The sequence below is a fragment of the Actinia tenebrosa genome, unplaced genomic scaffold (genome assembly GCF_029948245.1).
Source record: "Actinia tenebrosa isolate PJP-AT-01 unplaced genomic scaffold, QUT_ActTen_1.0 PGA_scaffold2__45_contigs__length_23673736, whole genome shotgun sequence".
NCBI classification, from domain to species: domain Eukaryota; kingdom Metazoa; phylum Cnidaria; class Anthozoa; order Actiniaria; family Actiniidae; genus Actinia; species Actinia tenebrosa.
This window is the reverse complement of record NW_028292579.1, coordinates 7,529,124-7,553,900: the sequence shown is the minus strand read 5'-3', so window position 1 is coordinate 7,553,900 and position 24,777 is coordinate 7,529,124. Positions and strand designations below refer to the sequence as shown.

Here is a 24,777-nt window from a genome sequence, read left to right as displayed (position 1 = left end):
CCTTGATCAATGAATTCTAAGCGAAGATATGCTATTTGACAAGGTGCAGTAAATACTGAAGGAGAGAGTCGTAAGGAAAAAATACAAAAATGATGATGATATGTAGAAGAATATGATGTTTCATGTATAATTTTAATTCATTTGTTAAAATTTTCTATATTCATAATTTTTCCTAAACATATCGTTTCATTGCTTCTTCATCAAGGAATACCATTTTTTTTTTCAAGAGAAATAACGCTAGTAAAACGCGTACTTTGGATCATCAGGTCACGCATGACAACGAACCAAGCTACTACTGTTACCTGTACTAAGCATTATGCAAAAGATCTATATTTATCTGCAAGGACTTGGATTGCTTCAGTAAAGCACACCTTCAGCACTTAGCCGGGCAGCAGGATTACAAACACCAAGAAACAAATCATCCCTTAATTTAAACCTTGTTAAACCAACATGACTAAGAAAACCTTCACATGGAAAGAGCTGGGTCAACACAACACACATCAAGATGCATTAGTAGCAGTACGCGGAAAGGTGGGCTGTTATGGTTACTGAACATTCTCTCTAGTCAATTTAAGATATACTCAGTCAAATTATATGGCCTGATTGCTCCCATACATTACTAGGAGACACAAGTCTATAATATTTATCTCTTGAAATATTTAAATGTGAAAAATAACTTGTAATTTCAGCAAAGACAAGAAAGGCACGAAAGCACCAATAATTTTAATTAGAATACGACTGTTGAATATCATAATATCATTTCTTGACGATTTTAAGGTTTATGATGTGAGTCAGTTCATTGAACGTCATCCAGGTGGAAGAGACGTGCTATTAATGGCAGCTGGAAAGGACATAACTATGGTTTTTGAGTCGTACCACGCGTTAAGTGAAAATGCGCCTAGGTAAGTTGCATAACATGACATTTTATGATCACTTAATTAGCATAAGCAATTAGCTAAAGACTTTTCGAAATAAACACAAAAAGAATCACAAACCTCTACCAGTAATATTATAAACAAATATTAAAAATATAAGCAGTTGAAATATTCTATAAATGTATTTTTAAACTATAAATAATTTAGCCGGAAATATTTTTAAAATATCGTATGATCTGTCAACTTGGAGCTCATGAATATTTATAAAACTGTCTAGGATGTTTATTTGTTAATGCTCTTTTTCAGAGTCTTAGAGAAGTATTATGTAGGGGAATTGATATCAAGTCAGTATCCAACTTATCCTGAAACAGGGTGAGTGGTTGTTTTATTATTTGTTGGGTGATATTCTTTGTTTGCTTGCACATGATATATTATGTCATAGCTGCCATCTTGGTTGAATTTAACAAAAGAATTATTGAAAATTCTTTTTAAAAAATGGGAAAACAATTGTCAATGAATTCTTTTGTTATATCAAACAACATGGCCACCGTGTCTTTTGTAATGGAGATAGGGGGACCCCTCGCTCACTGCAGTAAACACACCTATATAATATTATGTTACTGTGGCATCTGTCATTCAAATAAATCATTAATTCAAAACTGTAGAAAATGTCATTGACAGAAGCCAAATACCCAATCCTTTGAAAAATATTCCTCTTTGTCTGGGGCATGTAATCATGAAAATGAGTATAACAATTTGAAGGGGAAAAGTTTTTTTCTCTATGAAATAATTGTGGCCCAGGTATTTCCACTTAATGTACTTTTATTACATAAACACTTATCAACAATATTACAACATGGCGGCTCTTCGCACCTCTCTCACACCAGGTAGCCCTCGTGGCCGCCCCAGTCCCCTTGCGGGACCCACATATACAGGCTACCCGGCCACATAACAACCAAATTATAGTTCCAGAAGAACTTAATTTCTATAGCCCTTGTCCAATCTGAGGTCTTAAATTGGAAATTCCAGCAGCTATAGAGATATTAGGCTTGATTTCCAACCATGATGGTTTCGGTGCGAACGGCAATCTCGTAGCTGAAAACAAACCTAGTCTATTTTATATACATGTTGCAACTCTTTTTATAGCAGGTCAATTATTAATGGTATTAGTTGTGCTGGTTTACCTTTTATATACCTATAGTCTAGAAGCTAAACCCAGAATTTTTCAAGTTGGCTGCACCCCATGGGTGGCCAAGGTTTCTTGGTATCATTTTAAAGCTTGAAGCCTGTAGATTACGAATCTGCTTGTCGCCACTTGAAAAAAGTGTCCAAACAGCTTGGCGACCTGGCCTAAAGTACATACTTTCTATTTCACAATATTTTCGTTATTCTTCATTTTCTTGACGTTTTTCACGTTTCAAACACAAATTTTCGGTAAAAACTGCTTCGATGTGCTTATTATATGCTAAGCTAATGCACACATATGAAAAAACGAGGACATTTTCAGGAAATGTGGAATTATTAGCATATTTGGGCCATTAATCACGATTTTCGATTCATTGAGTGGCAAAAGTTTTTTTAAAATAATTTTAAACGTCGCTAAACACGCATTTTTCTCATAAAGACCTTAGTTTGACCTTATCTGATTAGTTTGCAGAGAGAAATAACAAATATTTTTAATATTAGCTATAGAAAAGACAATTTCCGTACTATTCGTCAAACCGGAAGTTGATAGCTAAACTACTTCCGGTTTACGTTTTTCAAGATTTCTTGAATAAAATCGGAAAATAACTCATTGCAGACTCTGGTAGTCTTTTATTTATAACAAATTAACACTCTCATAGATGTTTACTACTCGTGTGTACTCTTTTCAAGTAATAAATAGGTAAGAATAGAACATATTTATGGAAGGAGAAGTACTAACTGTCTGTGTATAAAGAGGAGCTGAGATTTATAAATTTATGCTTGAAATCAATGTAAATCATTATATATATCTTTAAAATAATGCAAAATTAAAAAAACAAATGGAAAATAAAATCTCAAGTGCTGCAGATGTTGTTTTGATTGGTCTTCCTGTGTCTAAATGAGCCTTCAGTTCCAGCATGGCGTGGATTTAATGCAGTGGCACGCATGCATGAACGAAATCCCACCGAAGAGTGTAGTTGATTACTGTCAGCTCATTGATGCATCGCCCACAGATCTATCAACAGTATATACCTTACTCAAGAAATCCGTCGAAATGGCGGCACAACTTGGACTTCACGATACTGTCGTCGTTGTAGACCAAGCCATATATGCGAAAGCTTTAGAAGTTATATGGAAGCAGAAAGAAGAGTTCCGGAGCGTTGTGTTACGCATGGGAAGTTTTCATATCATTTGCACGTTCCTTGCTGTATTGGGAAAGCGATTTGGAGAGAGTGGCCTGCAGGATCTGCTGATCGAGTCTAGATTGGTAGGCAGTGGCTCTGTGAATGGCGTTCTCCAAGGAAAACATTATAATAGGGCACTGCGAACACATAAGGTAGATGCTTAGTTTTTTCTAGCTGCTTGTTCTCTCTTTGTATATTCACTCGTTACAATTCTTGTTTTCAGATTGTTATGGAAGCTTTGTTGCGTCTGAATTGGCAATCGTTTGTTGACACTATGAAAGATGACCAAGAAGTAAAGTCATTCAAGCAAACTGTGACCACAGCTACGATGAGCGTTCAAAGAGAATTATCAAGCTCCACGATCCAGAGGTGAAAAAACAAATTTAGTAGTTCCACATCCCATGTTTTAGTAATAGCATTTATCGTATTACATTGTATTATATCGTAGGCTGTACGAGACAACGGACCTTGAGAAGCTCCACGCAAAGTTTAAAGATTTCAGCAAATCACCAGCTACTACCAAAATGGCCAAATTCTGGTTTTCATACATCGAAATGGTCAGTCTTCTCTTACGCTTTATCCGCTCAATAAGAGAGGGTGATTGGAAATTGTATCTCACCTGCATCCGTGATATGATACCGTGGATGTTTGCATATGACCGGGTCAACTATTCTCGATATCTATCCGTTTACCTCCTGGATATGCAGTCATTAGAAGAAAATCATCCAGCGGTTCTGAGCGCGTTTCAAGCTGGCGCGTTCGTCGTCCAAAGAAGCAGTGGAAGCCCATTCAGTCAAGTACCTGTGGACCAGACGATCGAACAGACTGTCAATCGAGACACAAAGACCAAGGGCGGTATCATAGGATTCAGTGTCAATAAGGGTGCTGTACAACGATGGCTCCTTACATCCCACAAACGCGCAGCTATCACCCAAGCTTGCCGAGAGATGGCAGGACTACAACAAACTGATGGAGATGCTGCAAAGAAGGAGATGGGTAAGAGCAGAATGACAGCCGACGAGAAAGAAGTTCAGAAAGTACTGGCGACCATCAACAACTGGGTGAACCCATTCGAACCAACAGATGAAGTAGAGCTGTATCACCTGGCATCTGGATGAACAGCGACTACACAGATTGAGAATGACCTGCTAACTGCACATCAACAAGGCGAAGAAGCCATGGAATCCTTCTTTAGGACGAGGTTGCTGACTAATGAAGTACCTTTCCATGGTCCACTAAAGAAGTTGAAGCTTGCCAACTTTTCTTCGTCAAAGTTATCTAAAGTAAAGATCGCTGGCAAGGACACCATGATCAAAGCAGACAGAGATCTTTTTGCTCGGCTTCTGGTAATCGCCCAGAGAAGATCCATGGATCTTTCTGATGTTTTTCAATACTCTCTTGGTCCTCTGCCCTGGTCCCTTGCTTCCGCTGATGGCTCACTCGCCAAAACTGGCAAGTCAAAGCTGCTTGAAATTCTGACTAAGGACATTCAGCCAGTTGAAGACGTCCCACCGACCTCGGCAATGATTATTGACGGGATGGCTATTCTTCAGTCTCTGAAACCCATTCCTGACACATTTGAAGAGCTTGCCCTTAAAGTGTTCCATCTTGCTGTCCCTCATACAAGTCTAGCAAGACGAGTAGATTTTGTAACGGACAGATATCCCGAAGTCTCTATAAAAAACCCCGAAAGAGAAAAGCGAGCAAATGAAGGCATGGTTAAAATTAAGATCTCAGGAAGTGGTCAGAAATGTCCAAAGCAATGGAGAAAATATCTGAGCAGCGGCGAGAACAAAATTGAATTGGTGCAATTCATCTTGAAGGAATGGTCTCAAGACAGGTACAAGCGTTTGATTGGCAACCGCCACCTATTCTTTGCTGTTGAGCTGAAGTGCTTCCGTCTTTCTGTATAGCTGATGATAAAGTTTTGTGTGAGGAAATTCCAACATTATATGCAGCAACCACGAAGAAGCTGACACGAAGCTGCTTCTACATGCCAAAGCATGCTGCAGACAGTGGAGAAAACACCGTCATAATCAAGTCGCAAGATACAGATGTGGCAATCCTTGCTTGTCATTTCAGTAACCAAATCCCTGCACGCCTTCTACTTATGAAAAAAGAGAAGACCAGAGTTGTATATCTCGATGTCTCTGCCATATCAGAAGAAGCTGGCCCTTTGCTTTGCAATGCTCTACCTGGTTTACACGCATTTACCGGCTGTGACTCCGTTAGCTCTTTCTCGGGCAAAGGAAAGAAGGCGCCACTGAAGCAATGCAGAATCAATGAAGCAGACTGTCAAACCATGTCAATGCTTGGGAGATCGTTTGAAGCCGATGATGCTCTTTTTTCTCACTGTGAAAGATTTGTTTGTCACATTTATGGTTACCCAGAACTTTCCAGAGTTAATAGTTGTCGTTACCAAATGTTTGCAAGCAAACAATCACAGTCACATTGTCTACCACCTTGTCAAGATGCGTTGAAGCATCATACGATGCGGGCAAACTACCAAGCTGCTGTTTGGCGACGGGCATTAGTTGCAAATCCCAATGTCCCATCACCTGAGAACCACGGATGGATCATTCAAGAAGAAAGCCTCGCATTAAAATGGATGTCACTTCCTCCTGCACTAGCAGCACTTCTTGATTTGATAATGTGTGGATGCACTGGAAAATGTTCAACTGGCCACTGTACTTGTCAGAGAAATGGCATATCGTGCACAGATGCATGCATGTGTGCTGATCAATGTGAGAATCTCCACAATGCATGGGAAAATCCTGATGAGGATGATGAAGAAGACAACAGCGGCCAAGATGATGATGATGACGACTAACGTTTGTCAATTAAGATGATTTAAAATCAATCATCGTTGAAACAAAACTTTTATTTTTCTCTAATTGAATTGATTCTTACCTGTTTACTACTTGAAAAGAGTACACACAAGTAGTAAACATCTATAAGAGTGTTAATTTGTTATAAATAAAAGACTACCAGAGTCTGCAATGAGTTATTTTCCGATTTTATTCAAGAAATCTTGAAAAACGTAAACCGGAAGTAGTTTAGCTATCAACTTCCGGTTTGACGAATAGTACGGAAATTGTCTTTTCTATAGCTAATATTAAAAATATTTGTCATTTATCTCTGAAAACTAATCAGATAAGGTCAAACTAAGGTCTTTATAAGAAAAATGCGATTTTAACGACGTTTAAGATTATTTTAAAAAAACTTTTGCCACTCAATGAATCGAAAATCGTGATTAATGGCCCAAATATGCTAATAATTCCACATTTCCTGAAAATGTCCTCGTTTTTTCATATGTGTGCATTAGCTTAGCATATAATAAACACATCGAAGCAGTTTTTATCGAAAATTTGTGTGTGAAACGTGAAAAACGTCAAGAAAATGAAGAATAACGAAAATATTGTGAAATAGAAAGTATGTACTTTAGGCCAGGTCGCCAAGCTGTTTGGACACTTTTTTCAAGTGGCGACAAGCAGATTCGTAATCTACAGGCTTCAAGCTTTAAAATGATACCAAGAAACCTTGGCCACCCATGGGGTGCAGCCAACTTGAAAAATAAGCCTCTTTTCAGACTTAGCTTCTAGACTACTATGTGTAATAATATTTCTTCAGACTTTTTTTCAAGACTGCAAGAGAAAGAGTGCAGAAATACTTTAAAGACAACAAGAAGGTGAGTCAAGTATTGTACTAGTAAGGGGGAGGGGGATGGGATCATAAAAAAGATTGAAGGGATTGGTGGAAGAGATCAAAAGAATGGATGGGAAGAGAGATTAGGAGAAATGAGAAGGACAGATCGGGAGAAAAGTAGGGAGGGGAGAATGGAATTACTAAAGGGATGGTTAAGGGGATCAGAGGAATAGGTGGGAGGAGAGGTTAGGGTAAATGGGACGCACAGATTGGGAGGAAATTAAGGAGGGATGGGAGAATGGAATGAGGAAAGGGATTAGAGGAATGGGTGGGAGGAAAGATTAGGGGAAATGGGAAGGACAGATTAGGAGGAAAGAAGGGAAGGGTTGGGAGGGGAGAATGGAATTAGGAAAGTGATGGGGGAAGGAATAGGAAGAATGGGTGGAAGGAAATGTTAGGGGAAATGAGAAAGACAGATTGAGAGTAAGGGAGAGAGGGGAGAATGGAATGCACTGAGGGAAGTATAATAGGCTAAGAGACAAGGGGTGGAAGATTGCTAAGGAGGGTGGGGATAGGTTGCAAAGTGACAAATCCTATTGTCAACATGGATGGCACATTAACATTATAATGGCAATGTTTATAAACATTATATCCACCTATGGTTACTTATCCTGTGTAAAGCAGGGTATTCTCTGTAAACTATTACCACAAGAGTCTTCCATCCCTCATTGTCCAGGATGAATAGGAGTAATTACCCTGTATACTGCTGTAGATTGAGATAATCTATTTTGTCTTGTCTGATTTAGGATCCCAAGGATCCAGGTTGGCTTTGGTTAAGATTCATTCTTTTTCCAGCAATCCTTATTACCATATGGTATGCACAGGTAAATATGATTGGTTTAATGCAACCATGTAATTACTCTACTGGTTACAGTGTAATGCGCAAAGGTGTGACCACACTTGATGTATTTGCATACCTCTATGCACGAGGTTTCATAGGTTAAACCAACACATTTCGATGCAAAGCTGGGTGATTTGACCAAATAAGGCATGCAAGATCTTGTTTGATAGCCAAAAATCTGTGCATAGGAGTATGCAAATACATAAAATGTGGTCATACTTTTGCACATCGTGCTGTGAATATGTTGTTTCATACCATTGCATCAAACAATACATGATATAGATGTCATCTGGATTATGTGAGACATCTTACATTGGAGCTACTCGATCACTGCTTTGGAGTTCTAATGCTCTATGCCAGGCTGCCGGGCTTAAAATGTGGAAACACTCCTGCTCTTGTTATGTTAGGTGAACCTTCCTTCAGCTACACTTAAAGTGTTCTTTTATTCTTGTTGTCATAGTTAACATGGCTGGCTAATCACTTGCTATTGTCTTGCTTGTCTGCTATTGTTATGGGCTGGTTTGGTGCACTTATTGCCATGACTATTGTTCATGATTCTAGGTAAGGTCCACGCTGTGAGTAGTCTTCTTTGTTACTTCAAGTCTTGCGCATGTTTCTATCGCTTATAAACCCCACACTTTAATTGCATTCTCTTATACGTGATTCCAGTAATTAAATTACCTAGTCTTTCAATGGATTTGGCTTTCAACAGCATTCCAGTACCCATGAACGCAAATCTTCATGGCATAGAGTTTGCGCATGTTGGACCACACAGTTTTGTTGTGCATGATTCTAGTTTCCATTTTATCTGCATCACATGCCTTGCGCAGAAATTCTTGAAGTGGAGTCCTCACGTCTTTGCTTTGCGCATGGTTCCAGTCAATCACTAAATTCTGATTCTTGTAATCATCTGTCTGCGTCGCTGCTTTGCATCGAATTTTGGTGTTCAATGAAGTTGGGTCTTGTAATTATTGCCTATAAATCCGTGAAAAAGTTAACTAACAACATTGTACAAATTAGTGCAAAGTTTTGTTGGTCTACGGCCTACTGAGGTCTACTGAACTTACTAATTTGCGCAAATTTGCGCAATTTCTTACAAAGTTTTTCACGAATATATGGCATACACTCTAATCAAATTATGCTTTGCACACGATCCCATAATCGGTGAACCTACTGTAGTCATTCATTGCCACTTCCCTTTTAGATCGTAATCACTAACCATGCACATGTTTCTGATTCTGATTCTATCTGTGAACCTAATCGTCCATTGTTACTTACTTCCTTTGCGCATCATTATTGTCATCGTTTAGCAGCGTCCCTGTCCTTGCGTGTTTTGTTTTTCATGATATCAAATCTAATGTTAATTCAATGGTAAATTAACACCAAGTTAATTTTGACTTTTTCCAGTCATTTTGCTGTGACGCACTCCCCATGGGTGTGGAAGACGCTTGGCATGGGAGCGCACAACTTCATGCTCGGCTGCTCGTACTATGTCTGGATTTTACAGGTAAATTAGTCATTTCTTGGTGTTGCAAGGCACCTGATGTGTGAAGACTATAAAACTATAGCCAAGGATAAAGAATTTGAGCTTAACAATACCCTGCAAAACAAAAAACCTAACCCAGAATACAATAGAGTCTTGCATGTGATGTCAAAGCAGCTCGATCTGGGAGGACAAAGCAAAAGAATTCCAATCCCCTCAGATTTGGAACCTATTGTTTTGTCCCCCAGATTGAGCTGCATTCCAAAGTACTGCAAGGGGTCTATACAGCTTTCTACACCAAGAAAGTCCTGGTAAAAATTAGAGCATCCCATTCAAATTTAATGTGTATCACTGAGCGAAACTAGCTGGCAGACAGCAAGTTTATCCCTTTATTCATTTAATTGATGAGTTTCAATCAGCTGATTAAAGTCTTTGAATCTCATTATCTGCTCCAAATGTTGGCCAAACACTGTCAGCCACAAAAAAAGTCATTTTTGAATACTTGCGGTCAGCTGGTGATTCCGCACTAACGATTCCAGGAATGAATTCTGGAACGCATTAGATTTTGGGGCTTTGCGACTCCGTGGAAATCTCAGTATCATTTCTCGTGTTTCGTTTTTGTAGCACACTTTTGGCCACCATCCATACACTAATGTTGATGGCGCGGATCCAGACATCGCGACTACTGAAAAGGTATGACTTCTTTTAAAAAAACCTTATCGATACCCTGAAACAACCTTTTTGCTGATCTGAGTGTCTGGGTTAGGGCATGGCTAAATCACAGATCAATTCCTGAACGCAGTGGCTATTCGTACGGTAACCGTTTGCCGACTAGCAAAAGTCCCACACTATTTATATATCCGTACGAATTGCCACTGCCAACCCTGAAACAATCTCTTGGCTGATCTGAGTCAGGGCATGGCTAAATCACAGATCAAATTCTGAAACAACCTCTTGGCTGATCTAAGTCAGGAAATGGATAAACCACAAATCAAATTCAATCTCACAGATTGAACCTTTAAACAACCTATGGGCTGATCTTAGTCACGGCTAACTCACAGATTGAATTAGAATTTGGCGTGCTAGGTTTTCCGGAGGGAGGAAAACCGGAGAAAATCATCTCAAATCTCATAGCTGTCATAGATGAATTTATTTTGTTCTGTCTATAGCATCCAGATATTCGTCGTATCAAGGATACTCAAACGTGGGTTCCACCGTATTTCTATCAACATATCTACGCGCCCCTGATCTACGGTGTGGTAAGCAGGACTATCATTAATCAATATTTATCAAGCTTTCATTTAGAAAAGTAGAAATTGTCAAAATGGTGGAGAGGCTAGGCTACTCTCTTTTTTGAGGACGGGGGGGAGGGGGGGTTGAAGGAAAAGAAGTCGCAAAATGATGCACGTATGGGAGGTGAGGGTGGGGTTTGAGTAATGCCTACATCGTTATCGTGCAGTTTTAAAAGCACTGCCATGTTACTATCCTCATCCTCGTCATTATAATTATCAGTAATGATGAAAAAGTAAATTATACACCGTGAAAAGATGAAAAAACTTACTGACGTTTCGGACGCTAGTCCTTCGTCGGACTAGCGTCCGAAACGTCAGTAAGTTTTTTCATCTTTTCACGGTGTATGCTCTTTTACTCCGACGAAGGACTAGCGTCCGAAACGTCAGTAAGTTTTTTCATCTTTTCACGGTGTATAATTTACTTTTTCATCATTACTGTTTCATTAGAAACACCGACGCAGCTCACACTAGTTTTTAGCTAGTTATATCTCATTATAATTATCATGTTTGCTATAATGCACTGTTAATAAGTCCATTCAATTTATCCTGATAGCTTTCTTTAAAAACGAGATTACAAGACTTTTTCGTGGTAATAAAACAACGCAACAGTAAGTGGCTTTGAAGCATCTAGTTTCATAGTATGTTTATCCAAGTGGCAGTGGCAGTGGTGGTAGGTGGTAGTGGTAGTGGTAGTGGTAGGTGGTAGTGGTAGTGGTAGTGGTAATGGTAATGGTAATGGTAATGGTAGTGGTAGGTGGTAGTGGCAGTGGTCGTGGCAGTGGCAGTGGTAGTGGTAATGGTAGTGGTAGGTGGTAGTGGTAGTGACAGTGGCAGTGGTCGTGGCAGTGGTAGTGGTAGTGGTAGTAGTAGTGGCAGTGGGGGGGGGGGGGGTCGAAAAGAGAATAATGAAAGGATCAGCGGACGAACAAAGCATTATAACACTAAGTTACCTTAATATTATCGTAAAAAGGCTTTTAGTACAAACTCCCAATAGAATAACCAAGGGATGGTGTCTGTCATGTCTCATCAATAGATGAGATGTAATATCACTTGTCGTGTTGAATGCATCCGCATCGGTACCTGAGAAAAATGTAACCATATAAATGTTTTCAGGTACGATGCCTATGAACAAGCTCCCGACGTCAACTCTAGTGCTTTTCTATGCTGGAAAGCTATTCTTCCTGACGTATAAACTGATCATTCCTGCTTTCTTTTTACCATTAAAGCAAGTGGTAAGGATAGTCATTTACCTCTGTGAAACAGTCAATATGACATTGGTTATGATATTATGAAAAAATTGAAGTACTGAGGGATGTCACACGTAACAACCTTTCCTGTAACATTGCACACCACATCACAGGTGGGTAACAGGGTTTGTATAGGGATGTCACACGTAGCAACCTTTCCTGTAACATTGCACACCACATCACAGGTGGGTAACAGGGTTTGTATAGGGATGTCACATGTAGCCACCTTAACTGTAACATTGCGCACTACATCACAGGTGGGTAACAGGGTTTGTAGAGGGATGTCACATGTAGCCACCTCAACTGTAACATTGCGCATCACATCACAGGTAGGTAACAGGGTTTGTAGAGGGATGTCACACGTAGCAACCTTTCCTGTAACATTGCGCATCACATCACAGGTAGGTAACAGGGTTTGTAGAGGGATGTCACACGTAGCAACCTTTCCTGTAACATTGCGCATCACATCACAGGTAGGTAACAGGGTTTGTAGAGGGATGTCACACGTAGCAACCTTTCCTGTAACATTGCGCATCACATCAAAAGTGGGGCAGCAGGGCTTATGGCGAGCACCTTCTTAACCTCCAGAAGAACTTGACCAAAATTTTTCATGCAGATTCTACTTAACGTCCTAAGTGATGCAGTGGCAAGCTACTGGCTGGCGCTAATTTTCCAGATTTCTCATGTTGTTAGTGAAGTAAGTAACTATCTGAATAATGATACAATGATTGTGCGCTTTGTTCTTTGTACAATCACCTTCCAGGTGATCTCGGTGAACGTGCGCAAAGGATTGTTGTAGTTGATCAGGCGATCCTAGTTTCAGTTCTTATCGGCGAACAAAGAGCTATCATTTCACGAAAACTTCATAAAAGAATTGAAACCACAACGCACCATTTGACCCATAGGTATTCGTTATAAGAATAGGTAGAATTTTAACTGTATTGCTAGTCCATAACGTAGCTAGGGAAGCAAAGATTCAGAATAATTTTTTTCTGACTTCGGTCGCCATGTTTTTTTCGATGGACCGCCTGATCAGATTTCGTCCTGCGCGGTGATTGGCTGGTTTTTGATGGGCTGTCAAAACGAGATCACCTGGTAATACAAATGCAACTGAACTATTTATATCGAATTACCTACCATGAATTATAAAGTATTTGATTAGAAAATCCTTTTCTTTATTTGATAGGTCGATTGGCCTCAGCCTGACAAAGACAATCGTATTAATCAAGACTGGTAAGAATTTATACAATCATTTATATGATCTCAAAATATTTACCACAATAATAAAATCTCGTTTTTTGCTAAAACCTGCAAGATACGAAGACATACATTATGTGGATCACGTGAGATAAAGAATCTTTCTTCAAATGTCGGAACTATAAAATTAGTGGAGGAATTAGGGACGTTTTTGAACCCTCAAAAAAGAAAGACAAGAGAATAAATAAAAAATCCACCTCTATGACCCAGATCTAGGAGCTACAGAGCTTTACGCTATTAAGTCGTGCCGTATTTTAGGGTTCAAGTGCCCACAAAAACCGTTAATATAAATAATATAAAACGAAAGAATGTTCTTAATTATTTAACCTCCAACTGAAACAATCAGAACTTTGGACAACAAACTCCGCGGAAAATAGAAAGAAAAATCTTCATAGAACTGCTTCTTGTGCCCGGTCATTTTCCATATGATTGACGTCCATGATTTTAAATCTCTATATACAAAGATATACACAAAATACACGGAGAAATTGTCCCATAAATTGAAATATATAACTAATTTTTGTGAATTGTCTTTTTTAGGGCGGAACTCCAGATCCTTACCACGCTCGATTATGCAACTGATAACTGGTTCTGGAACACATTTACTGGTAATATCCCTTTACATTTAACATTCGAACCTGTGTGGTTTTAGCGGAAGTGCGTTTTTTTCTGAGGCCTAGGGAGGGGTGACTGGGGATTCAGAGTGTAGTGTTAACTAAACCTTGACCGCGAGTCATCATCTTGTTTTTAAAACGTCAATGAAGGGTCCTAAAAATCGCTTATTTTGTTTGCTCAGTGTTGTGGCAAATGGTTTGACAGAGTAATTTTCGTATGAGTGTAAAACGATACGGCAAATTCATAGTCGTACTGTAGGCGTGCCGTGTCTTACCGTAACCGTTACTACGCGTTATTACTGATTAACAATAACAAGCCATTTCAATGTTAAGGCATGTCGTAACGTGTACGTTCTTTAAGTCAGTACCGTATGTTTCAAACTCATAAATATACCGCTCTAGTAAGCCATTTCAATGTTACGGCATGTCGTACCGTGTACGTGCTTTAAGTCAGTACCGCGGTGCGTTTTCCACTTATACGAAAACCGCTCTCGTTAGCCGCATGTCGTACCATGTAAGTGGTATAATGCGTAATTCATAATGTATCTATTACATACCAGGTGCTCTGAACCATCAAACCACCCATCATCTGTTCCCTAGCATAAGCCAGGTCCATTATCCTCAGATCACGCCTATAGTACGCAAGACCTGCGAAGAATTCAACCTACGTTACAACTACATTCCTACATTCACTAAGGCTCTTGGCGCGCACATCGGTCACCTGAAGAGACTGGGTCAGAATGAAAAGAAGTCGTTGGCTGGTTAGAAAACGATAGACAAAAAGGAAAAAATCGTTTGTTTTCCTTAAGCCCCGTTTACACTAGCGATCTTTTTTGCGATTTTTGCTGCGAATTTTTTGCGATTTTGTCCATAATAAATAATGGTAAGCAATTTACTTGTAAAGTTTTTTTCAGGATACCAAGATTTTCCTAGACGAATGTCTCTTTTGAAGGATGAGACAAAGGATTTCATATTTCCGAAAATTGCCACAAAAATCGCCGCAAAAATCGCCAGTGTAAACGGGGCTTTAGCGTATTTATTGGGTTTCAATTTGTTAAAATTATTTGCACACACCGGCTGAATGGTGTTTTGTTTTCAGTAGACCTTTCACATCGGGCGAAATGTTTTTTCCCATTTCGAAATTGTTGTTTATACGCCTGTTTGTTTGAGTTGCATCGTATTCTTCTAGCTTTTTTATAGGCGTTGCAGAGAAAGTCAAACGTAATGCACATTGAATTGGACTCATATTATTATTTTTTACATTTCAACACCGAACCAAGAATCCTACTTTAGTCATGGACTGCTTGTCAGAGTTGTAAAATAATGCATTATTTATCACCATGTAATCAATCAATAAATGAAATTCTTATAAACATAAATGAATTGTATTATTTTAAATAAAGTTATGGAGAACGAGCCGTCTCGTGACCGTGACCATGACCATGACACTCCAAGCACCATGCATTTCAGGTAGTCTAGATAAGTAGAAGCGTGCGTTGTGATTGGTTCACATGTGGTTGTTGTATACTGTTACTGTAACCAGCGGTATTCCCTCTTCTTTTTTCCTTTTTTTTTTTTTTTTTTTTACTTTTTCTTTCCTTTTTGTCTTCTTTTCTTTTCTCCTTTTCTTCTCCTGCTTTCTCTTCTAGCTCCTCTAACAAAAAACAGAATGTAATAACTTTGTTTTAGTTTCCTTCGCAGTGGGGAGGGCCCGAGAGGATCATCTGGAACCGAAACTAATGACGGCTGCGAAAAGACTAGTATGTGTCCATTTTTCATAATAGGCCCTTTGCAGCTCAGTAATCACGTGCTGATTACTTCACTGAGAGCAAATGAATGAACATCTTGATTCCCATGGGTAAAATATACTTGTGAGCAAACAAAATTTCTACAACCTGCATTTCGTGACACACTGGTTACACATTTCATTCACTTCTTTACAAGTAGCTAAAAAGAATCACCAATTTAAAATAAATAAATTTGCTTGTCAGTACAGACACGTGACCGTTAACTGCAAAGGGCCTATTGCACTTACCCTGTTCAATCGATGTTGGTGGTATTTGAAGATTCTTGGCAAGTTTCCTTCTTTGTTATTTAACACTGAGACGCTAGACCGGCAGGTCTTTACCAAAACACCGTGGAATTTAATGGCATCCACAAAACCAAGAACACCTTTGCTGGAGTTTAATCGTTCCTTTGATCGTGACCTTTAATTGACTCAAAGGAAATGTGAGAGACAGTTTAGTTAACATACAAAGTACAGTGCGAAGCTTTTTGCTGTGGTTATCTTTTGTCCTTACCGTTTTCTTCTCTGCTCTCTTCTCTTCTCTTCCCTTCCCTTCCCTTCCCTTCCCTTCCCTTCCCTTCCCTTCTCTTCTCTTCTCTTCTCTTCTCTTCTCTTCTCTTCCTTATTCGGTTTACTTTACTTTTCTTTACATTTTTCTATCGATGTGATAATGCTGATCGACCTAAAATTATATATCAAAAGTTATCGAAAGAAATGAAAAATGTCAATTTTTTGTCTAGCTGAGCAAAGAAGTGTCAACTCTGACAAACAGCATTGCTCTAACCTATCTTATACGGTATATAAGGTATTTTCTTATTCATGATCACATCCTTCATTGCCTTAGTATTATTACCCAGGAAGGTATCTACCGACCTTATCATTCAAACATCAGTCTTATGTCAGGCCATCAATACAGGATTGCGCTTATTGTTCTTCAAATATTGACATTTCATCGCGCGTCAATAGCATAGGTTTGCTGGTCTTTTGATGTGAGGATGCTGTGGTCGTGCACGCCCTTTCGCGACTGATTTCAATGTCAAATCAATCGAATCGGCATTTATTAAAGTATTAAAGAGCTTCTATCACGAGACAAGATATCGCTATTCTTAAATTCATTTAAGTAGTTCTCGTGATGGGCAATGCTCAAATCCCTGACCCATTACTGACAACAGACGGAACTAATTTCACGTGACTTGTGCATTCACTAAAGTAAACTGAAATGGTGCCTCTTAGAAGCTATTACAAAATAATCAAAGTTTGTCAGCATATTTATTCCCAAATTTGAAGCCTGAATATCTGCAAAACTACATCTGGATCTCATCTTTTGGGCCCCTTTTGATCCTTCGTCAGGCAGAAATGAAACAATTAAGGGTGCCCTTAACTGCCCTTAACCCAATTGATCGCTTCACCTTTTCAAACCTTGGAATTCCAACGCAGTCTCTCGCCAATTGATTGAGATACTTACGAGTAGTTGGATGGTTTTGCAATAGTGTACTTGCTTTACGAGGAAAAATTAACGAAAAGAAAAAGGCGTCTTAAGATGAGCGCAATTCCATTGACTGCGGTACTCGTAATGGTATTCCTCTTGGAGCTTGCCAATGGACGAAGTGTTTCACCTGGTAAGTGGTCGTTTCCTCTTGTCTAAAGACTAAAGACATATAAAAACACTTGAAATACTAGGAGCTGGGAGAGCTGTTTATGTAGGCTTGAATTCAGACAAATTCCCCATTGGGACGCTTTCAATCTTATCCCTAAATGTAGTAATATATAGCAGCACAAAATAGAATCATTATAGACGCCCGGATCCCTAACTCGCGTTTCCTGATTCTAATTTTTCACTTCGATTTGGAAACAATTCTTTAATAATGGCTCTTAACGGCAATTACCTCAAGATTACCTCTTATCTTATTTGTAAATATGTCTTTCACATGTGTTTTGTATTCTTAGCTTTTATACTAATGACCGTGAATTGCGCGTGCGATTTCCAGTGGTTCTCAGTAAGGATGTATACTCAGTCTATGTCCTTCCCAGAACTTATTGTCATTATCTTGATTTATTTCGCGCTCCGTTGTTTCCCCAATAAGCAAACAACATTTAAAATTTGGCATAAAAACCCTGAGAAATTGTCCGCAATGCTCAAGAACTTCTTCACTCAAGATTGACAAGGAAGAATAAGATGATGTTCGAAAAGAGTCTTAAATTCAAAGTTTTCCAGACAATTGATGGTGATCATGTGATGGTGGAAGATCAGAGCCATTTAGACGCTAGGACTAAGAGTCCCACTTATCTCCAAATTGTTTGCTCTTATAATTGAAAAAACAGTAGATGGAGCTGCAGACAAATTCATAGACGAAGAGCAATCAATTTGTCTATCACTTTTGACTTATGCTTCTTGTCTTACTCAACATTTGTACAAGTATCCTGTTAATTTTAGCATAGACGCGTCCTCCATACCTTGGAATAAATGTAAAGTACCCCAAGAATGCAAGTGTTCGTTTCTTTCTTGTCCTATTGATCGCGTGGATCATTAAAGGACCTCTTATGATCCATGTCCTACTCAAGCGATCTTGAAGGAACATGTTTTTGAGCAACACTTCTAAGTTTTCTGTTAATGTTAACATCGGTTTATGCGCGTCCTCCAAACCTTACAAACACAGTTTTTATGCCACTTATCAAAATTAATAGTGCCAGGTTTTGAATAGCACTAAGTGTGAACTGGGTTATGTTTGTACCACGTCATCTCCATAAGCCATCGAGAGAAATATTTAGCAGCATGTAAACAGGAAGGTTATGCTATCCCATGGAAAAATACCCCAAATTTCTCGCACATTTTCCACTTTTCGCGTCCAAAATAACAAACAAAATCAATTTTTAGGAGACGCCCTTTTCACCTCGTCTTTCCTTCATTACTTTCCGTAACACTGGAAATATTTTCTGGAAATACTATGAATTATTACTGAGTTTAAGGATACGCTTTAAGGTAGTGCTTGTGGAGGTAGGGAATTCGAGTGCACTCAATTTTAATTTGTCATCATATGAAATTCATTGAATCTTATAGCTTTACGAATTTTATGGTTTTGCGTGCGTCGTCTCCATTCCCCTATGCTGGAAAAATGCAACATCTCACATCAAATTTTGAAATAGTTCTGAACTCTGTTTCTATTGGCATCGTGCGCGTTATGTATGGCATTAAGCCGAGAAGAGGTGAAAGACTGAGTCTGAATTGAGAAGAGAGCCCCTCTTATCGACATCCTGAAGTCATCTACATAGTTCTGATCCCACTTAAGTTTCGTTGAACACAGCTATAAAAGAAGTCATAAAATAACCCAACTAAGCTATTATTAGAAAGGGTAGTTGACATGCGAAACCCCAGTGTCCGAGAACGTCGTTGAAATAATTCAATATCCTTCTTTCTTTGCTCAGGTCAGAATTCCTTACTGGAAATGCCAGCCACATTTTTGCTATCAATTCAGCTGTCAGTTTTGATACATGTGTAACTGTTTTGGTTCTTTTTGATAGTCTGACTTTAATGTTTTTCAGGAAACACCAACACCTCATCTGGAAATCAAACCGACATGAACGTTGGGTAAGAATTGAAATCTTTCTGTTTATTAGTTATTTATACTTAACTAAAATACATCTGATAGTACTGAGCCAGCTGGTCTGTCATTTGAGTACTATTTACTCAACGAATAACTCTTCGGAAAGGTTCAAGCATCTTAAGGCATGTCAAACTCGGCAGACCAAAAAATCTTAATTCTCGCAACGATAGGTTCAGATTACTAGAAGAATGCATTCGACTAAATTTCCAAATACTGAGGTTGTCACTACTGAATTTGTTTAATATTGATAACAAGATATCATTAATCATTTGGCGGGAATTATGATTCTAGTAACCACGTGACTTGCAAGGCGATAAAGGGATCACGTGACCTGCCGCCGTACTCGAATCGCAACATTGCAAGATTAATCTACACCTTGACAAGTAGTGCGAGCTTTGCTAACAAAATGTCACCGATCATTTTGCGCCAATATTGATTTAATTTAATATTCACGTGACTTGCAAGGGGACATAACCACGTGACTTACTAAAGTTTGTCTCAGCATTGCAAGCATTGATCACACTAACTATCTTTTCAAGGTGCTCTCCTGCATTTCAGTTGGCCAACACGACTTCAATGTGTCATCGTTTTTACAACCACAGCATGAGTCTTTGTAACCGTTCCATAGCACCAGACACGCCGTTGTACGCCAACATGGCGGAACAAATAATCAGAGAGTACAAGCTCAAGTCTATTCGGATCAAGCCAGAGTATTTTAGAAACTCTCTTCCAAACCCTGCAACTCTACTGCGCAAGCGCTGCTTTCAAATTATCCAGGATATGTATTGCCATTATTATTTCCCGCGCTGTGATACGTCGTCAGGTAATCCTCAGCCCCAGGCCATTTGCAGGTAGGTATGAATGGGATAATCTTATAACATACTTGACCAATAATCCTTATCTGTATAAGATTCGATTACAACGTAAGTCGAGTTGGCATTGCAGTGCATCGTGGGACTGTTTTAGGGGACAAAATGGACGACATCTTGGAAATATCTCCCCTAAATTAAAACAATTCCAAATGCACTGAAATGTCAACTCGTTTTTTTCTATGGTAATGTAACCAATCAGTGATATGCCCACTTTTTGTTTCCCTCTATTCTATTAACTTTCTTCTAATCTTGTGATATTCTCATATAAAATTCGAAATAGTATAAATTTTTTAAAAATCATAATATTCAAGCCAATAGCCTCAATAGTCCAGTTTCGAGTTCCAAAGTACCGCTGCGTTTCTTGATTACAGACTCATTTACTCAGGCTTAGCCTCGAATCAGTGTCTAATTACTCGCAAATACCAACGGTAAAGTAAAGAATGCACAACTTCAACAATACGAACACTTTGAAACTTGATAGACCTTGACTGGAACACGTGAATATTCTTCACAAAATCGAGGCTTAGCCTGAGAAAATGAGTCTGCAATCAAGAAACACAGCGGTAATTTGGAACTCGAAAGGGGACTATTATAATTCATAACAATGCACACATGTGAACCAATCACAAAGAGCATACCGTCAGATCTATTGGTTGTTTCTAGAGAGGCGTGCGAAATTTTAAACTTCATGTGCAAGCCAGCATGGCTCCAGCTAATGCACACCTACCCTGGAGTCACGTGGTACGCACAGGACGAAATCGGCGAGAGGATGCACGAACACGAGACGTTGAAGAGCCACACACAGAAGAATATCCTTATGAAGTGTAGCGGCCTTCCACGGATGGACGGACCGAAAATACCTGAATGTTACATTCCAAAAGACCTTCTCTGTAAGCTATCATAATATTATGTTATTTTTATTCTACATCTTTGAAAATACAGCCAAGCAGAGTGCAGGGAAGCTTTTGTATATTCAGCAGCACTCCACTGTTCCTTCCCATCAGGGATTATTGACTAGATTTATTTTCAATGGGTGTGAGTGAAATAGTTATACGATGCTTTCTCGTGGCACACCATGGAATATCCCACTTGTCACTGTATTTTCCAGTACAGACCGGAGATATGAGATATTCCACTCCGCCGAGGGACGAAGTCCAATACGGGGAATATTTTCTTCCAACACCGTTAATATCAGCGGCTCAAAACCACACTAAGTTTTATAATGCGATTCTCCTATTCTTCAATTCAAAAATAAAGAAAAAAGCGAGAGCGATACTGATTTGTTTGAGATTCTCACTACCTAACATTCGTCTCCCTAGCAACGGTTTCTGGAATGTTCGAGAAAATGTCAAAATGGACGCCCGGCGGCCTTTTTGAAAACTTTGTTTCCATCGATGTTTCCAACAACATTTCACTGTCATTATAAAAAAGTTTATAAGAATTTTATTGCTTGTACTATTTACAGGTATTTTTTTCTTTATATACTCCATTCTTTAAATCTTAGTGTATTGTAAATTTTCTCGACATGCTTTTTTCTCTTCTGCTTTTATACTCGAGTAAATCTTCGAGTTTACAAAACAAGCGTATTTTTTCTAAAAAAGGATATTATGATTGTATTAAACGTTTACTGGAATTAAATCTATCACTCTACTTCGCCCAGAAATCGTCAATAAAAGAATAACTGATTCTATGTATTTTTTGTCATGCAAACAATTTCTCTAAATAAGATTTCTTCGGAGCGTAGCTCGAAAGGAGACAAATTTTAAACGTTATTTCTCACTCACCTGTAGCAGAAAGTTCAAGATATATAGCTCGTAATTTCCCTTTAACCTTGTACCACATCGTCAGGAAATAGTTTACGGCATAAAAATTGTAAAAGAGAAGAAAATGAATTTTTATGTCAGAGATGTTGACATTCCAATGAGAACCGTTGCATTCAGAAGAAAGACGCGGATACCAAAAACGTGCAAGCTATTTTCGACGTCAATCAAATGCTATGAGCCAATCACTCGCGGTAATTCTGAGCCGACAAATACGGGTTTATGATTGACGTATCTCTCCCGATCAAACATACCTAGAATCGCGATATATATTTTTTCAGGCAATCTGTCGATCAAATTATTCCTTTTTTTTTTTCAGATGACAAGACAATGATCGAAATAGGCAATGGTAAGTCTTCTTATTACACTTAGCGTGAGGGATGTATTGCAGCGAAGAATGTTTCACTTCTCTGTCCTCCCATTCTCTCTACGCCACTGATTACGGTTTACCAAAACAACAACCTTAAAAATTTATCAATACCCTTAACAACTTCTAGGCAAATAAAAGTCAGGCACGGCTATGTCACAGATCAAACCCTGAAACAACCTATGGGCTGATCAAAGTCATGGCATGGCTAACTCACAGATCCAATTGGAATTTAGCGTGTTGTATTTTGCGGAGGGCAGGACACCGTACCAGAGAACCAGGTGAAAAAGCCTCCAATCAAGGGATACTGACATAACAAACTCTAGTTAAATGTGATGTCGAGTATGGGCAAATCAAATCCAAGACCCCATTTGTGAGAAGCCAACGCACTAACGCTACGCCACCCTTGATTCTTAACAAGGATTCATATTAATTGGTGATAATAGACCTATCCCGAATTCCCTTGACTGGTCACGAAACAATGGTTTTAAGTCGAGGTTGAACTTGATGAATAAAAGAATCAAGTTCAGTCTCGACTTCAAACCATTGTTTCGTGGTCAGTCAAGCGAATTCGGGATAGGTCTATCCCCCTATATATCACTATTCAAAAAAAAAAAAAACATTTACTCAAATACTACTCACTACTCATTAACTCCAACACTATGCACATATTACCAGGAACATCCCAAGATTGTTACTATGGTAATGGTTTCGCCTATAGAGGGAACGTTTCTCGCACCCATTCAGGCTACGAGTGTCAATCATGGTCAGAACAGTGTCCTCACCGCCACCTCAGGACCCCAGAAAAGTACAAAGAACTGATTGGAGCGGATAATGCGTGCCGAAACCCTGGTCACCAGGCCCCTTCAGGACCTTGGTGTTACACGACAAATCCTCTTGTACGATGGGAATATTGTAACATCACAAAATGTCCACAAGGTATGTAGGCTTGGAAAGTGTGGTAACGTTGACTTTCAAATGCAGTGGCTATGATATTCAAGCGCTTTGATGGGTTAGTTTGAATTTACATGTTTTTGATTGGCTTAAGTGGAATCAAAGAAACATCTATAGGTCTTTGCATAATATAAAACCTGCCTGCATGGGCTATACAACTTTTTTTAACTTTGTCTGGACTAACAAGACCGAAAAATCAAGTGAACCTGGACACGCTGTTAGCGCGCGCGAAATATATTTACAGCGGTGATAGAATATACGCATGCGCAAACTCTTGATTTCAAAAATTAAAATGTCTTGTTTATATATTTCTTTTATGAAGGAGTGGTATTGATTATTTTTTCTTTTGTTTCTTTTCCATACGAAGCGCATCTGCAGAACGTCAGTCAAATGACTATTAAAGCCATCAACAATGTCATACCTTCCAAAATCAAGAATCCCATGCAACACGGGATAAAAAAGACGAATTCCGGGCCGCATTGATTAGAAATTTATGTAAATAGTGACTAGCTGTAGATAATATGCGGAGTTCAGTTGGATATATACAGAGAATGCTAATTGATATACCAGTTTAGTTTGGGCGTAGTGTTTTCCCAATTCGATCACGTGTCATTCTCTAGAGTATGATTTCTTCGTTGAACAGTTGTACTTGAGAAAGACACATGAATATGGATACTAATCAAACAAAGAATTGTATTCTCGAGAGAATGAAACTTGGTCTGAAATGGGAAAATATAACGCCCAAGCCAAGGTAAAGAGGTACATACTTTATTAGTCTTACAAATTTTAGTCCTGTATCGATCAATCGAGCCTATCAGTAGCAACCTGATTTGAACTTCGTATAAAAGCCAAGGTCAACCCATCAGATTTAAGAAATCTGACCGATATGTAGATAAGCATAGACTACCCCAAATGAATCTGAGAATATCAACGGAAATAATTAACTGAGTGACCGCATTTGAAATGTTGCGCACATGAAAGCTTTCATTTGACGAATAATTTCAAATGAAATTAAATTAATAATAGCAATAATTGGTTAATAATAATAATAATAATAATAAAGTTATTATGTCATTTTACTGCTGGTCAGCAGGATAATAAAAGTGTAATGAATATGACGTTGATTTTTAATACAGACTACTGTTGCGCATGCGCATAGCGTCGGTAGTGACGTGCATCGAGGTGATTTGGAATCTAGGCGCGCAATGCATTGTTTGTAATACCCGAAAATATTCAATTATTTTCTATTATCACTTGTCAAAACGAAATATTTTCCGACAAAATATCTTATTTCTGAAATATATTTCGTGAATCTCCTCGGATGATCAGTTCTTATGATATTTATTTTCAAGTTTGTTTATCAAGCCGAAAAGGTACCTCAAAGTATTGAGCAAGGAACAAACATTATCGCTGATTGGCAATTTTTTCCGGGCTGAGAGAAGTGAAATCATCCAAGATATGTTTGGTATCATAATTCGCATTACGTGATTCTCTTCCTTGCTATCCATAAACTAAAGTTAATAAATTAAGTCTATTCATTTCTGTTACCCCTCGAACCGGTTCTAGTAAAACGAGTGAATAACCTACACTTTCTCCATCCTTCCAAACCTTTTTTACCTCTTTTTTCTTTCGTTTCTAAACCCCCCCCCCCCCCCCCCCCCCCCCCCCGATATCTGTCCTTATAGGACATTAC

At 38.8% G+C, this 24,777-nt stretch overlaps 2 protein-coding genes, 1 long non-coding RNA gene and 1 pseudogene across 3 annotated transcripts; 3 read left to right on the top strand and 1 right to left on the bottom strand.

The window, feature by feature from the left end:
* Positions 1-281: 281 nt before the first annotated feature.
* On the top strand, positions 282-15,062 carry LOC116299828 (uncharacterized). Its single transcript, XM_089034355.1, has 15 exons — positions 282-531; positions 778-902; positions 1,182-1,247; positions 6,875-6,932; positions 7,696-7,773; positions 8,251-8,351; positions 9,198-9,297; positions 9,898-9,966; positions 10,443-10,532; positions 11,119-11,173; positions 11,679-11,797; positions 12,429-12,509; positions 12,999-13,045; positions 13,610-13,677; positions 14,244-15,062. The coding sequence occupies exons 1-15, from the start codon at positions 451-453 to the stop codon at positions 14,447-14,449; spliced, it is 1,344 nt and encodes a 447-aa protein (XP_088890481.1). The 5' UTR covers positions 282-450; the 3' UTR covers positions 14,450-15,062.
* Positions 4,418-6,164, top strand: LOC148909127 (uncharacterized; annotated as a pseudogene).
* On the bottom strand, positions 8,400-11,622 carry LOC148909126 (uncharacterized). The gene is made up of 3 exons (XR_016120501.1): positions 11,516-11,622; positions 9,069-9,144; positions 8,400-8,765 (listed from the first exon to the last, which is right to left on the bottom strand). It is a non-coding gene; the product is annotated as an uncharacterized LOC148909126 (long non-coding RNA).
* Positions 15,063-16,683: 1,621 nt separating the features above from the next.
* LOC116299835 (muscle, skeletal receptor tyrosine protein kinase) lies at positions 16,684-24,406 on the top strand. Its single transcript, XM_031708555.2, has 7 exons — positions 16,684-17,088; positions 19,010-19,055; positions 19,611-19,922; positions 20,607-20,833; positions 22,083-22,112; positions 22,809-23,069; positions 23,452-24,406. The coding sequence occupies exons 1-7, from the start codon at positions 17,010-17,012 to the stop codon at positions 23,565-23,567; spliced, it is 1,071 nt and encodes a 356-aa protein (XP_031564415.1). The 5' UTR covers positions 16,684-17,009; the 3' UTR covers positions 23,568-24,406.
* Positions 24,407-24,777: the final 371 nt, after the last annotated feature.